The sequence below is a fragment of the Rhinolophus hipposideros genome, assembly GCF_964194185.1.
Source record: "Rhinolophus hipposideros genome assembly, chromosome: 12".
Taxonomy (NCBI): Eukaryota; Metazoa; Chordata; class Mammalia; order Chiroptera; family Rhinolophidae; genus Rhinolophus; species Rhinolophus hipposideros.
The window spans coordinates 11,307,810-11,323,795 of NC_138058.1; the positions used below are offsets into that span (position 1 = coordinate 11,307,810).

Below are 15,986 nucleotides of genomic sequence, written 5' to 3' on the forward strand. Positions count from 1 at the left end.
AGGGAGCCGGCCCTGTGGCTCAGGTGATTGGAGCTCCATGTTCCTAACTCCGAAGGCTGCCGGTTCGATTCCCACATGGGCCAGTGGGCTCTCAACCACAAGGTTGCCAGTTCAATTCCTCGAGTCCCACAAGGGATGGTGGGCTCTGCCCCCTGCAACTAAGATTGAACACAGCACCTTGAGCTGAGCTGCCGCTGAGCTCCTGGATGCCTCAGTTGGTTGGAGCGCGTACTCTCAACCACAAGGTTGCTGGTTTGACTCCTGCAAGGAATGGTGGGCTGCGCCCCCTGCAACTAGCAAGGGCAACTGGACCTGGAGCTAAGCTGCACCCTCCACAACTAAGATTGAAAGGACAACAACTTGACTTGGAAAAAAAGTCCTGGAAGTACACACTGTTCCCCAATAAAGTCCTGTTACCCTTCCCCAATAATACAATCTTTAAAAGAAAATTGTTAAGGTGTGTTTTATAGCCCAGGTGTGGTCAATCTTATTGAATGTTCAACGTGACCCTCAGAAGAATGTGTATTCTGCTCTTGTTGAATGAAGTATTTTAGAAATGTCAGCTATATTCAGTTGATTGGTGCTGTTCAGTTCAATTATATATTTACTGATTTTCTGCCAGCCATATCTGTCAATTACTGGGTGTTGCAGTCTCCAATTATAACAATGGATTTGAATATCTCTCCTGGCCATTCTATCATTTCTTGCCTCACAGATATTGACACAATGTGTTGTTAAGTGCATACACATCAAGGATTGTTTTGTCTTGGTAAATTAATCTTTTTTTATCATTATGTAATGCCTCCTCTTTATCCTTGATATGTTTCCTTGCAGTGAAATCAGCTTTGTCTGAAATTAATGTAGTTATTCTAGCCTTCCTTTGACGAGCGTTTGCATCTTTATACTTAAGTGAGCTTCTTGTAAATACGTATATTTGGATCTTATCTTCCCCCTACACTCTGACATTCTGTGTTTTAATTGTATGTAAGTCCATTCACATTTAAAGTGATTATAGATATGATTGGCTTAGTATTTACCATATTTGTAACTGTTTTCTATTCATTGCCCTTGTTCTTTTTTTTTTAGTCTCCGACTCATTTATTGCTTTTTCTAGTTTCAGTTGAGCATTTTATGTGATTCTATTTTATCTCCTTTATTAGCATACCCATATACTTCTGTTTTAGAAACTTTTAAAGTGGTTGCCCTAGAGTTTTTAATACATACTTATGACTAAGTCCACTTTTAAATAGCACAGGAATAGTGCAGGAATCGTGCAAGTATCTTATAACAAAATACTGAAAAATTACTCCCTCGCATCCTTTATAACGTTGCAGTTATGCATTTCACTTATTTATAAGCTATAATAAATCATCCAATATATTGTTGCTATTATGTCAAACAAACTATTGTTTATTAGGTCAATCAAGAATAAGAAAAACAAAATATTTATTATGCCTTCATGTGTTCTTTCTCTAATGCCCTTCCTTTATTTACATAGATATAAGTTTCTGACATATCATTTTTCTTCTCTCTGGAAAACTTCTTTTAACATTTCTTCCAAGGTAGGTCTACTAGCAGCATTTAGTTTTCTAGTTTTCTAGTTTTTTAGTTTTCATTTGTCTGAGAAGGTCTATTTCTCCTTCACTGTAGAAAAATAATTTCTCTGGATACAGAATTTTAGGTTGGTGGTGTTTTTCATTGAATACTTTGAATATTTCACTCCATTCTCTTCTTGTGTGCATGGTTTTTGAATAGATGTATGATATCATTCTTATCTTTGTTTCTCCAGGTAAGGTGTTTTTTTCCCCTCTGGCTTCTTTCAGGAATTTATCTTTGTATTTGAATTTCTGCAGTGTGAATACAAAATGCCTAGGTATACATTTTTGCTTCTGGTGTCCTCTGTGTTTCCTAGATTCTGGTGTGGTGTCTGTCATTAATTTTTGGAAATTTCTTAGTCATCTTTACTTCAAATGTCTCTTCTGTTTCTATTTTTCTTGTCTTTTTGATAGTCCCATTATGTATATGTTACATCTTTTTCTCTGATACTGACCCCGAAGACCTGGAGGGCTCCTAGGGATAAAACTAATGAAAATGTGGGGGCCTCCCTAAGGCTGGGACCCCAGGCGGTTTATCTCTCACGCTAGTTCACACTCAGTCTCCAGCAAGTAGTCAATTACCCTGTAAGTGTTGCTACCTGTTACCAGCTCCAGTGGCAGCTTCTAAAACTGGAAAGCTGTGATTCTCCGTGGCCCTGATTCTCTTTGACACAGGGGGTTCATTCTGAACAACACTTTTGCTGGATACAGAATTCAAAGTTGGTAGGTATTTTTTCTTTTAGTATTTTTGCAATGTTGTTTCATTGTATTCTGGCTATGTCGTTTCTAGAGAGAAATCTGAGATCAAGCTTTTTATTTCTCTAAACATAATGTTCCTTTTTTGACATTGGCTATTTTTAAGATTTTTGGCTTTATCATTGGTTTCCAGCAATTGGACCGTGTGCAGTTGGGATTAGTATTGTTATCTTTATGTTTATAATACTCAGGGTCCCTTGAGATTATAAGTTATACTAAAATCAGGAAATATTGGTCATTATTTCTTTAAATCTTTTTTGTTTCTCCCCCTTGCCTTCCCCTTCCAGAACTCCAATTCCCAGCATGCTAAATCACTTGATATTATTCCACAGATAAGTAAGGCTCTGTACATTTTCCCCCAGTGTTTTCTCTTTTTGTTTCATTTTAATAGTTGCTGTTTTTGTGTCTGCAAATTTACTGATTTTTTTCTTCTGATGTGTCTAATCTGATGTTAATTACATTTAGTGAAATTTTAATTTCAAAGATTATATTTTCATCTCCAAGAATTCTCACTTGGTTCTTTGGAATGTCTTTCACTTCTCTTCTCATTATTTTTATTTTTCTCTTTAAATCCTTGAGCATATTGAGTGCATACATAATGAATGTTTTTTTAATATATTTTTAAAAATTATTTTATTGGGGAGTATTGGGGAACAGTGTGTTTTTCCAGGGCCCATCAGCTCCAAGTCATTGTCCTTCAATCTAGTTGTGGAGGGTGCAGCTCAGCTCCAAGTCCAGTTGCCATTTTTTCAATCTTAGTTGCAAGGGGCACAGCCCACCATCCCATGCGGGAATTGAACCGGAAACCTTGTTGTTAAGAGCCTGTGCTCTAACCAACTGAGCCATCTGGCTACCCCTCCAGCAGCTCAGGAGCAGCTTGTTGTCTTCAATCTGGTTGTGGAGGGCGCAGCTCACTGGCCCATGTGGGAATCAAACCAGCAAACTTGTTGGTAAGCACTTGCGCTCTAACCAACTGAGCCATCTGGCCGCCCCATAATAGCTGTTTTAATGGCATTGTTTGCTAATTCCATCAGCTCTGCCACTTTTGCTTCTGTGTCTATTGCCTGATCTTTCTCTTGATTATGGGTCTCATATTCCTACTTCTGAGCCCATTTAGTAAATTCTGATTGTAGTCTGGATGTTGTTGATTTTACATTATTGAGAGCTGGATTTTAAAAGTATTGGATTTATCTTGTCAAACTGTTCATTTCTTCACATTTACTTTATGTTTCTGAGGATTGTATACAAAAGCTCGTTAGGATAACTCTAGAATAGTCTTTATTCTAAGGCTAATTTATCCCCACTACTAAGGTGTGACCCTTTTTGGGTCTCTATTGAATGCCTTGTATAGTCAGTGAAATGTCAAAGTGTCTCTGCTCTGACTGATGAGATATCACATGATTCCTGGCCTTATGTAAGATGTGGGAATTGTTTGGTTCACAATTTTTCTTGGAAGATTGTTCTTTGCCTGGCCTCATGGTGTTTCACCTGTGCACGTACACCTTTCTGGAACTCTTTCTCTGCATAGCTCCCTTCTCGCTGGAGCGCTGCTCTATAGCTTCTAGCCACCTCGGCTTCCTTGAACTCAGAGCTTTTTCTTTTGAACTCAGTGAGATCACTGGACCAAGTTTTTTTATTATTATTATTATTTATTTATTTATTTTTATTAAATTTATTGGGGTGACAATTGTTAGTAAATTTACATAGATTTCAGGTGTACAATTCTGTATTACATCATCTATAAATCCCATTGTGTGTTCACCACTCAGAGTCAGTTCTCCTTCCATCACCATATATTTGATGGACCAAGTTTTGGTTCTTTTCCCTTGTGTCATGGTCCAGAATTTGCCTTTACCAAGATGCCCTGGCAAACACAGGTTTCTCCTTGTTTGTTTTTCTTCCCTCAGAGATCGCAGTTCTGTGCTATCTGTTATCCATTGTCTGAAAACAGGCAATTTTGTTTTCCCTATATTTTGTCCATTTTTCTGGTTTGTGGCAACAGGGTAATTCAGACTCTGTTATTCCCTCTTGTCTGGATTATAGCTATTTTAAAGCTCTTGTCTACTGATACCATCATCTTTGTCATTTTTGCTACTGTTTACATTCACCGATTTTTATCCTAATTGAGGGTTACATTTTCCTGCATCTTTACATGTTGGTGTTCTTTAATTGGATGTTGGACATTGTGACTTTTACTTTGTTGAATGTTAGATTTTGTTGTCTTCCTTTAAAGATTTCCTTTTGGATTTGTTCTGGCAGGCTGTTAAATTACTTGCAGGTCAACTGATACTTTCAAGATTGTTTTTAAGCTTTGATAGGGCAGGTATAAAGTAGCCTTTTCTGTAAGACTTGTGTAACCCTTACCACTAAGGTATGAACCTTCTGGATTCTCTGTTAAATGCCCAACTCAGGGTATTCATTAATGAATCTTCACTTTGACAGGTTCAAACACCGGTATTTCCCCAACTGTGTATCAGCTATGGGATTGTTTACTTCAGAGATCTCTGGTAGTTCTTTCCCAGGCTTCTGGAGTTTCACTCTACATGTTCATGGCTCAGTATTAAGCAACAGTCTCAAGGAAACTTCTTGGCAAATTTCTGATACATTTTTTATGTAGATCCCTTGTTTCTGGAACTCTACCCCACACATTTCAGTTGCTTATTTCTGTCTCCTCAATTCAGCAAAATAACTATGTTCTGGTTAAAGTTTCCTTCCCTGAACCAGAGACTGGAACGTGTCTCCAGACCGAAAGCTGGGATGATCACAGGGCTCCTCCTGATGAGATCACAGTCCTGTGCTGCCTGTTGGCCAATGGATGGAAGCAATCCTTCCTTCCTTCTTTTCTTCCTTCTTTTTCTCCCTCCTTCCTCTTTCCCCCTCCCTCCCTCTTTCCCTCTCTCCATCCTTCTCTCCTCCCTCCCTCCCTTCTTTATTTCCTTCTCCTCCTCTTTTGCCCCCTATCCCCCCATCTCTTCCCTTTCTCCCTTCTCCTCCTCACCAGTTTTGTAGTTGTTAACAACAGGAGGGTAAGTTTAGTCCCAGTTATCCTATTATGGCTGGAAACAAGTATTATATATTTTCTTAAAAATCCTTTTCAACCGTTTGTCTCTAATAAAAATCATATAGCTTGATTTTTAAAAAAATTCAATCTGAGAATATCTTTCTAATTAACTGATAAGATCAATCCATTTCTATTTTTTTAATTACTAGCACATTTAGTTTTATTGTTACTGATTTATTTTGTACTTTCTACTTGTCATGATTCTGTTTTTCATTTATTTGTTTGTTTGTTTTTTATTGGCAATATTGGATAACAGTGTGTTTCTCCAGCACCCATCAGCTCCAAGTCAAGTCGTTGTTTTCAATCTAGTTGTGAAGGGCACAGCTCACTGGCCCATGTGGGAATGGAACAGGCTACCTTGTTGTTATGAGCACTGCGCTCTAACCAACTGAGCCAACTGGCCACCCTTGTCATGATTCTTTTATGTTTCTTTCTTTCCTTTTATCTGTCTTCTATGTGTTTGTTTTCTTTACATACTTCCTATCCCCATTGCTCATTGGTTTGGAAATTGTACATTTTCAATCTATTCTTTTAGCAGCTAAAGTTGTAATGTGTGTATTTAACAAAGTCTATCGTTAGTATTTCCAACCCTCCTTCTAAACAATATATAGTCCTAGGAATATTTGAATATTGAGTTCAGCACCCTGAATATAGTGTGTGTGCACTCTCTCCTATTCTCTCTCTCATATACACACTCACACACCAATCTTAAGATATTGTTGGTACTATTTTAGTTCCACCTTGTTTTTTCATATCCTTAAAAATAAATTATCACTATTGTTCTTATCATTTCAGTCAATGCTTATTTGTATCCACCCACATGTTTGCAAAATTCTTCATTCATCATTGCTTGTTACCTTCTATTTATTCCTTTTCAGTTCAGTTTCCTTTCTTCAGAACTTTCTTTGATCTGTAAGTTAATTTTCTCAGTCTATCTAAAAATGGCTTTATTTTACCCTTGTTCTTGTATATTAGTTTATCTGAATATAGAATTCTAGGTTTAGAGGTATTTTCCCATGATAAGTTTAAAAATAATTGTTGTCTTTTTTGTTGAAAGTCTGTTCTCATTCTAATCGTTATTCCTTGTAAGTCTGTCTTTTGTCATTGGTTCCTTTTAAGGTCTTCTCTTTTTCTTTGTTTGTAGTTTCACTATTATATATCTAGGTATGGATTTATTTTGGGAGGGCTCTGGTTTTGTTGCACTTTTTCGGTCCTCTGTATTCATGCCTTTTATTTAGTCTGGAAAACTCTCAGGTGTTATTTCTTTGAATATTACTGACTCCAAATTCACTCTACTGTTTCCTTCAACTCTTTATAATATGCTTCTTGGGTCTTCTAGTCCAAATTTTTATTGATCTTTTTCTCATAGTTTCCATATATTTATATCTCTGTGCAGTGATCTGTTTTCTTGTTAATTCTTCCCTCTTCAGCTGTACTCATCTATTCTTTGATGTATTCATTAAGGTTTCATTTTTGTGACTACTTTTCTTTCTTCCAGAAGTTCTGTTTGACTCTTCTTCAAACCTGCCTGTATTTTCCTAAGTCATCTACTTTTCGAAATTTCTTTAATGTCTTTACAACTTTTAAGCATATTTTCCATGCCTTCTAAAATATTCTGTTCAGTAATTTGAAGTTTTACAAGCCTGATCCTGCCATGTGTTATTTTACTCTGACTCTCCCTCGTGGTGGGTTGTGTCCTCCTGTGTTTGATTGTAAGCGCCTCTTGAAAAGGACCTTTTCCCCTATAGAGTCTTGTTTGGCCAGAAGATAGATTTGCTTCTGTAGAGGGATCTGGGTTATCATTGGCATGGGACAAACTTCATGTTAAAGTTCAGAATTTAGGATGGGTAGTATAAAATCAGACTTCAAAACTGAGTAAAATCAGACCAAAGATTTCAATTTCTTACAGAAGGTATTTTTTCCCCCTATCCAGAGACTAAATCTAGATAAAAGTTTTGTTATGTCTCTATGAAGTTGAGTGGATTTTTACCCCCCTGGAGCCTCCTTTCTCGGGTTCAAGATTATGTAGAGGTCTCATTTTCAACTCTCAGGTAGTCCAAAATTCTTGTCTCTTCTCCTTGCTTGAATGTTGAAACATAAGCCATTCAGTTTTCTAGGTGTTTTTACACCCAGCTCTTAGGCTGCTCATTTGCTTCCTTCTCTGGCTTTGTTGTCTCCTTGTTTTGGGCATGTGAGAATTTCTCTTTCTTCCCTGAAAGCTCACCTATGAATTACAAAAATATTTTTGGTTCTGTTTTATCTTAACCTTTAAGAAAAGGGTTTCCTCTTACCTGTCTTACTAGAACCTGAAACATCCAGAGTGACCTTTGCAAAACACAAAACTGATCATATCACTTTCCTCTTTAAGACCTTTCAGTGGATAAAGACCTAAATTTGAACCTGGCTGATTAGGCTCTCTGTCTTATAAGTTGTGTATATCTTTTCAGCAACATCTCCTATCATTCTTCACTGTGATCTCTGAGCTCCAGCCATCCTACCTTTCTCCATGTTTTTGGAGCGCTCTCCCTCCAGAGCCTTTGCACTTAGCATTCCTGACCTGGAAAGCTGCTCTCCCCAACACGCACTCTGTATCTACTCACCTTTCAGATCTTACTCAGCTCAAGTGTCATTTACTCAGGAAAGCCATTCCTGACTTCCTTCTCAGTCTAGGTCACTTTTCTTTGTTATGTACTTTTTTTCCCCCTAGAAGTATTTGCTTAATATGTATTTACATATTCATCTGTATGATTATTTGACTGATGCACAACTCCTCCATAGTCTGGAAATTTTATGAGAGCAGAGACCATGTTGCTTACCATTGGATGTGCTTCTAGGCACGTTGACTGAAACATAGAACATACTCAATAAGTATGGCATAGATGGATAGATGGGTGGGTGGGTGGATGGATGGATGGAGAGAAGTTTATTTGAAGAATGAGTGACAAATACAGTGAGTGAGGAAGGAAGGAAGGGAGAAAGGAAGGCATGAATTGTGGCCAAATAATTTATTCCAGGAATAATTTTTTGTGCTTTATACTTGCAAAAGCAGAAAAAATGTCTTTATTTGCCTCTCAGTTCTGTTAGCTTCACATAATAACAAATACTTCTCTGTAGGTGGCAGTGCACTTACGTAAGACATTTTTTTTCCTTGAAAAAAGGGGGATATGGAATTATCTTAAATGTTTGAAAGCGTTTATATAACTTGAATCTCATATTACCACTTTTAAAAACATGCTCTTGTTTCTCATATGGATGTATTCTTAATTTATACTTGCCCAGGGTCTTTATCCCTCAGGTATTAGTAAGTGCTAGAGAGTTATCAGCCCTTATTTTATGAGATTATGGTCGATATCAATATGCCATTCAAGAATTGGAAAATTGGGTATTGTGAACTGAACAGTGGCAAATGTTTTGTTTGCCACTTTATTGTTAAAGACAACAATATTTATATTATAGAATAATTGAAACTGTGGCAAATGTTGACAGAACTATAGACCAAATGTATTTATCTCAACTAGCTTTGGGGTTGAGACTTTCAAGTGGGAAAGTTGTTTTCTAATTACATTAAAAAGCATGATCAGTTGACCACCTTATGTATAGAAATTTGAAACCCAAATTAATTTTTCCCAGAGGGTATTGTACATGCTATCACCACCTATATCGTCTAATGTTTCTTATAATGTAAGTATACTATAATTAAAAGATTTGCCCATTTTGTTTTCCATGTTGTAGTTTTTTTACAAGTTAGAAAAAATATATATAAGCGTATACATATATATATATATATTTATATATATACATTTAATAATTTTGTTTTTGTAGCACTTAAATGCAGAAAGGTCTTACAAGTCCCAGATTTCTACCTTACATAAATCTGTTGTAAAGATGGAAGAGGAGCTTCAGAAGGTTCAGTTTGAAAAAGTATCTGCCCTTGCAGACTTGTCTTCCACAAGGGAACTTTGTATTAAACTTGACTCAAGCAAAGAACTTCTTAATCGACAGTTGGTTGCTAAAGATCAAGAAATAGAAATGGTATGCAATACATTTAAAGTGGTTCTATTCATGTTTCTATTACTATAAAATGACTACAAGTTTAGAGAAACAAGTTCTTTTTTATGAAACAGTACATCAAGCCATGTCTTTCATCTTTAGATCTTATTTTTAATGTCCAAGAGATTAATTTGACCGCTGTGTTTCAACAATTCAAGAATATAACAGAAACTCTTTGAATATGTAATTTACAGTACTTTAGCCAGAAGAATTATAAAACACATTGACATACCAATCAGCAAAGAAGGGCGAGGCTGAGGTTTATCCAGCTAAATTATAACTTTCATGATACTCTTTTAAGCTCAATCAATTTACTAATTGGGTTCTTTTAAACGGTAATTCAGTTGATTGTATCTATCATGTGCCTGATATTGTGTTCTCACTGTGAATATAATGTTCAAAAGATATAGGCCCCTGCCCTTAAGCCCCTTCCAGTCTTGACATACAAATGATTTGGGATACATGTTATACTAATAAGAAATAATCAGGGTTTTAGAGAGGGGGTTCCTATTTGACAGAAGGGAGGAGGCCTTCCATTTCAAAAGGAACAACAGCATAGCAACATATGGAGCTATAAATGAATTCTTGAGTGAATAGTAAGTAATTTGCAATGGCCTGCGTAGCATGCATGGCTGACAGTGGCTGGAGATGCCTCTGGAGAGACAGATGGAGCCCGATCCTAAAGGGGTATGTATACAAGTTGCATAGTGTAATTAAAATATCAACACATTTTGGTCCTGTTCACATTTCTGTTGCTACCAAAACTTATTGAAAGTTTAATTTTGTTAGTCTACTGTTTGTTGCATTTGAGAATCATGTGTCTAGCTCGTAAGAATCCACTGGGAACATTTCATTAATGAAGTGGTATATGACAGAATTCTCAGACTCTTCCTTAAGTCATTTTTATTTCAGCAAGAACCTTTTGATAATGAAAGTAACTCATGAATACTCACTGTAAAAATTCAAATAATATGTTCTTAATTTTTCTTTAAAAACATATTTTACTTGGTGTTTTCAAACTGGAAAAGTAATACATGTTGTAATAACTGAAACACGTGTTATATTTCAGTTTTGTTTTTTCTTTTTTTTGATGATAGCTATTCTAATGGGTGTGAAGTGGTCAGGCTAATTCTCGTTATATTTTAAAATACTCCTGACATAAAATTTTTGCCTTGAAATTTAGTCATTGATGTATACATGTTTATTTCCATAATAGGCTATAATTTCCATGTGCAAGGACTATTGTAGTTATCTTTCTATTTCTTCAGCTGTACTATGCATAGAGAGACACTCAATTTTCTTTTATTTTTTTAAATTTATTTATTGGGGTGACAATTATTAATGAAATTACATAATTTCATTAATTTCAGGTGTACAATTCCGTATTACATCATCAATAAATCCAATTGTGTGTTCACCACCCAGAGTCAGTTCTCCTTCCATCACCATATATTTGATCCCCCTTACCCTCATCTCCCTCCCCCCACCCCCCTTACCCTCTGGTAACCCTCTGGTAATCTATTACCCTCTGGTAATAGATTAGTAACCACTAATCTATTGTCTGGAGAGACATTCAATTTTTTAAAATTAAACTTTCGATTTTGAGATAACTGTAGATTCACATACAGTTGTAAAACATAATACAAAGGAATCCTGTGTATCCTTTACCTGGGCTCCCAGGGGTAGCATCTTGCAAAACAGTAGTCTAATATCACAACCAGGATGCTGACGATGATATGGAATGTTTCCATCCCAGCATCCATCATGTTGCCCTTTGTAGTCCTATCTGCTTTCCTCTCATCCCACCCGCTCCTTACCCCCTGGCAACCACTCATCTGTTCTCTATTTCTATAATTGTGTCACTCCAAGAATGCTATATAAATAGAATTATACAACATGTAACCTTTTCACTCAGAATAATTCTCTGGAGATTCATCCAGGTTGTTGCATGTGTTAATACTTCACTCCTTATTGCTGAGTAGTATTCCATGCTATTGGTGTAACATGGAATGTTCCAGTTTGTTTAACTATACAAGTTGCATAGTGTAATTAAGATACATGCATTGAAGGACATCTGGGTTATTTCCAGTTTGGGGATCTTACAAATTTGGCTATTGTAAACATTTCTGTACAGGTTTTTGTGTGAACAGAAGTCTTCATTTTTCTGTAAATGTCCAGGGATGCAATTTTTGGATCATATAGTAGCTGCATGATTAGTGTTTTAGGGAAGTGACACATTGTTTTCCCAAGTGTCTGTGCCATTTTGCATTGCAACCAACAATGTATCAGTGATCGACTTTTAACATTTCTTTGTCAGCATTTGGTGTTGGCACTATTTTTTCTTTTAGCAATTCTGATATGTATGTAGTGCTACGTCATCGTCTGGTTGCGTTTCCCTAATGACTAATGAAGTTGAACATCTTTCTGTGTGCTTATTTGTTATCTATATATCTCCTTCGGTGAAATGTCTCTTTAAGTCTTCTTTCCATCTTCTCCTTGGATTGTTTGCTTGTTTTAATGTTGAGTATTGAGAGTTCTTTACATATTTGAGATACTAGTCCTTTATCAGATATGTGGTTTGCAAATATTTTCTCCTACTATGTAGCTTGTGTTTTCATCCTCTTATCAGGGTCTTTCTCAGAGCAAAAGTTTTAAATTTAAATTTTAAATTTTAAATTTTCATGAAGTGCAATTTATCAATTTTCCTTTTATGGATTGTGCTTTTAGTTTTAAGTCTAAGAATTATTTTCATAGCTCTAGGTCCCAAAGCTTCTGGGATGCCTGGTTTTATTCCAGAAATTTTATAGTTTTATGTTTCACATTCAATTCTATAATTCATTTTGAGTTAATTCCTACATGTATGAGGTTTAGGTCAAGGTTCATTTATTGCCTATGGGTGTCCAATTGCTCTAGTATCAATTATTGAAAACACTACCTTTCCTCCTTTGAAATGATTTTGTGAAATCAACATTTGTGAAAAATCAGTTAGATGTATTTGAGTGGGTCTGTTGCTTGGTTTTCTATTCTTTTATATTAATCTGTTTCTCCACCAATACCAACACTTGATTACTGTAGTTAATAATAAATCTTTAAATCAGGTAGATAGATTCCATCCACTTTATTCTGCTTTTTCAAAATTGTCTTAGCTGTTCGTCTCTTTGCCTTTCCATATAAGTTTTAGAATAATCTGTCTATTTATTCAAAAAATCTTGCTGGGATTTTGATAAGAATTGCATTAAACCTGTATATCAATTTGGTTGGAACTGACATCTTTGCTCTGTTGGGGCTTCCAATCCATGAACACATAATAGCTTGTTTAGATCTTCGATTTCTTTTATTACCTTTGTGTAGTTCTCCGCATGCAAGTTCTACACACATTTTGTAAGATTTACACCTACAAAATACAAAGTATTCTTTTATTGAGTCACTGTAAATGGTATTCTAGTTTTCATTTTGCTATCAATGTATCCATTGCCAGTATATAGAAGTACAATTGATTTTTGAATGTTTGTCTTACATCCTGTGACCTTGCCGAACTCACTTACTAGTTGTAAGAGTTTTTCTGAAGATGTCTTGGAATTTTCTATGTAGACAATTATGTTATCTGAAAATAAGGACAGTTTTGTTTCTTCCTTTCTAGTATTTATGCCTTCTCTTGTCTTTTTGCACTGGTTAGTACTTTAGTGCTATGTTGAATAACAGTGATCAAAACAGACATACCATTCCTTTTTTTCCTGGGAGAATTGGATAGCCACGTGCAAAAGAATGAAACTGGACTGCTATCTGTCACCATGCACCAAAATTAATTCAAAATGGATCAAAGACTTAAACATAAGACTTGACACAATAAACTGCATAGAAGAAAATATAGGTACTAAACTTATGGACCTTGGGTTCAAAGAGCATTTTGTGAATTTGACTCCAGAGGCAATGGAAGCAAAAGCTAAAATAAACAAATGGGACTATATGAAACTTAAAAGCTTCTGCACAGCAAAAGAAACCATCGACAAAATAAAGAGGCAGCTGACTGAATGGGAGAAGGTTTTTGCAAACAGTGCCTCCAATAAGGGGCTAATATCCAAAATATACAAGGAACTCATGAAACTCAACAACAAAAAAACAAACAACCCAATTGAAAAATGGGCAGAGGACCTGAAGAGACATTTCTCCAAAAAAGACATACAAATGGCAAATAGACATATGAAAAAATGCTCAACATCACTAATCATCAGAGAAATGCAAATAAAAACCACAATGAAATATCACCTCCCCCCAGTCAGAATGGCTATCATCAACAAGACAAATAGTAACAAGTGTTGGAGAGGCTGTGGAGAAAAAGGAACTCTCATATACTGTTGGTGGGAATGCAGACTGGTGCAGCCGTTATGGAAGGCAGTGTGGAGGTTCCTCAAAAAATTACGAACAGAATTACCATATGACCCAGCAATCCCTCTCCTGGGTATCTATCCCAAAAATCTGAAAACATTTATCCATAAAGACACGTGTGCTCCAATGTTCATTGCAGCTTTGTTTACGGTGGCCAAGACATGGAAACAACCAAAATGTCCTTCGATAGATGAATGGATAAAGAAGTTTTGGCATATATACACAATGGAATACTATTCGGCAGTAAGAAAAGATGATATAGGAACATTTGTGACAACATGGATGGATCTTGAGTGTATGATGCTAAGCGAAATAAGTCAGACAGAAAAAGCAGAGAACCATATGATTTCACTGATATGTAGTATATAAACCAAAAACAACAAAAGAACAAGACAAAAATCAATTAATAAAATATATCAATAGAATAAAGAGTAAAAAACAATGATCATCTCAATAGATGCAGAAAAAGCATTTGACAAAATCCAATACCATTTCATGACTTTAAAAAACTATGAACTAGAAATAGAAGTCAACTTAACCTAATAAAGAGCACCTACAAAAAACCCCACAGCTAATATCATACTTAACAGTGAAAGACTGAGTATTTTTCCTCTTTCTTGTCAGTAACAAGACAAAAATGCCCTCTTCACCTCTTCTATTCAACATTGTACTGGAAGTTCTAGCCTGGGAAATTAGGCAAGAAAAAGAAATAAACAGCATCCAGATGATAAAGAAATAAAACTATCTCTATTTACAGGTGATATGATCTTAGATATAGAAAATTTTAAGGAATTTACTAAAAACTATTAAAACTAATAAATGAGTTTATTAAGGTTCACAATACAAGATCAATATACAGTAATCAGTTGCATTTCTATATTAACAATGAACAATTCAAAAATGCAAATAAGAAAACAGTTCCATCAAATGGAATTACACAAAAAAGGAAAGCATCAAGAGAGGATAAAATACTCAGGAATAAATTTAATAAAAGAAGTGTAAAACTTGTACGTTAAAAACATTGTCAAAAGCAATTAAAGAAGACCTAAATAAATGGAAAGACGTCCCATATTCATGGATCAGAAGACAACATTGTTAAAATGGCAATACTACCTCAAATTGGCTTCTTTATAGAAATTGATAAGATGATATACAATTAATATGGAAGTACAAGTGGCTCAGAATAGCCAAAATAATCTTGAAAGAGAAGAACAAAGTCAGAGGACTAACACTTCCCAATTTCAAAAATGGCTACAAAACTACAGTAGTCTAGATAGTATACTACCAGCATAAGGAGAGACATATAGTTCAATGGAATAGAATCATGAGTCCAGAAATGAACTCCTATATTTGTGGCCAAATGATTTTCAAAAAATTGGTGCCAGTGCAATTTAATGGAGGAAAGAATAGTCTTTTCAACAAATGGTATTGGGATAATTGAACATATCGATGGAAAAGAATGAAGTTGGATTTTTATCATGTACCATATGCAAAAATTAACTTAAAATGGATTATCTTCCCTGCATATAAGAGCTAAACTTAAAAAAACTCTTAAGAAGAAAGCATACAATTAAATCTTTATAACTTTGGGTTAGGTAATCCTTTCTTAGATACACATCAAAAACACAACAAAAGAAAAGAAATAGATGGAAAAGACTTCATCAAAATAATAATAAAAATAGCTTTGTGCTGCAAATTATATCAATGAAGTAAAAAGACATTTCACAGAATGGAAAAAAAAACATTTGTGAATCATACATCCAACAAGAGATTTGTATCTAGAATAAAGAACTCTTACAACTTAATAATAACCTAAAAAAAGGGCAAAGTATCTCAATAGACATTTCTCCATAGAAGGTACATGAATGGCCAATTAGCACATGAAATGTTGCTCAACATCATTAACAATCAGAGAAATGCAAATTAAAACTATACCATTTCACAAAGACTAGGACGGTAATAATAATAATATAATAATAATAATAATAATAATAATAATAATAATAGACAATAACAAGTGTCGGCAAAGATGTAGAGAGTTTGGAACCCTCATACATTCCTGATGGGAATGTATGACAGTGAGGCCACTTTGGAAAACATTTTGACAGTTCTTCAAAGTTAAAAATAGGATTACCATA

General features: G+C 35.3%; 1 protein-coding gene across 9 annotated transcripts in view; it reads left to right on the forward strand.

The window, feature by feature from the left end:
* Positions 1–15,986, forward strand: part of TSGA10 (testis specific 10) — a gene marked incomplete at its 3' end in the record, with an annotated part of 95,998 nt that overhangs the window by 71,932 nt on the left and 8,080 nt on the right. For 7 of the 9 annotated variants that reach the window (XM_081069581.1, XM_081069580.1, XM_081069575.1 and 4 more), the window contains one exon: positions 9,235–9,444. The exons of the other annotated variants lie outside the window; for them this stretch is intronic. In XM_081069581.1, the coding sequence (XP_080925707.1) occupies positions 9,235–9,444 (210 nt within the window). The remainder of the gene's footprint in view (positions 1–9,234; positions 9,445–15,986) is intronic. 9 annotated transcript variants of the gene reach the window in all.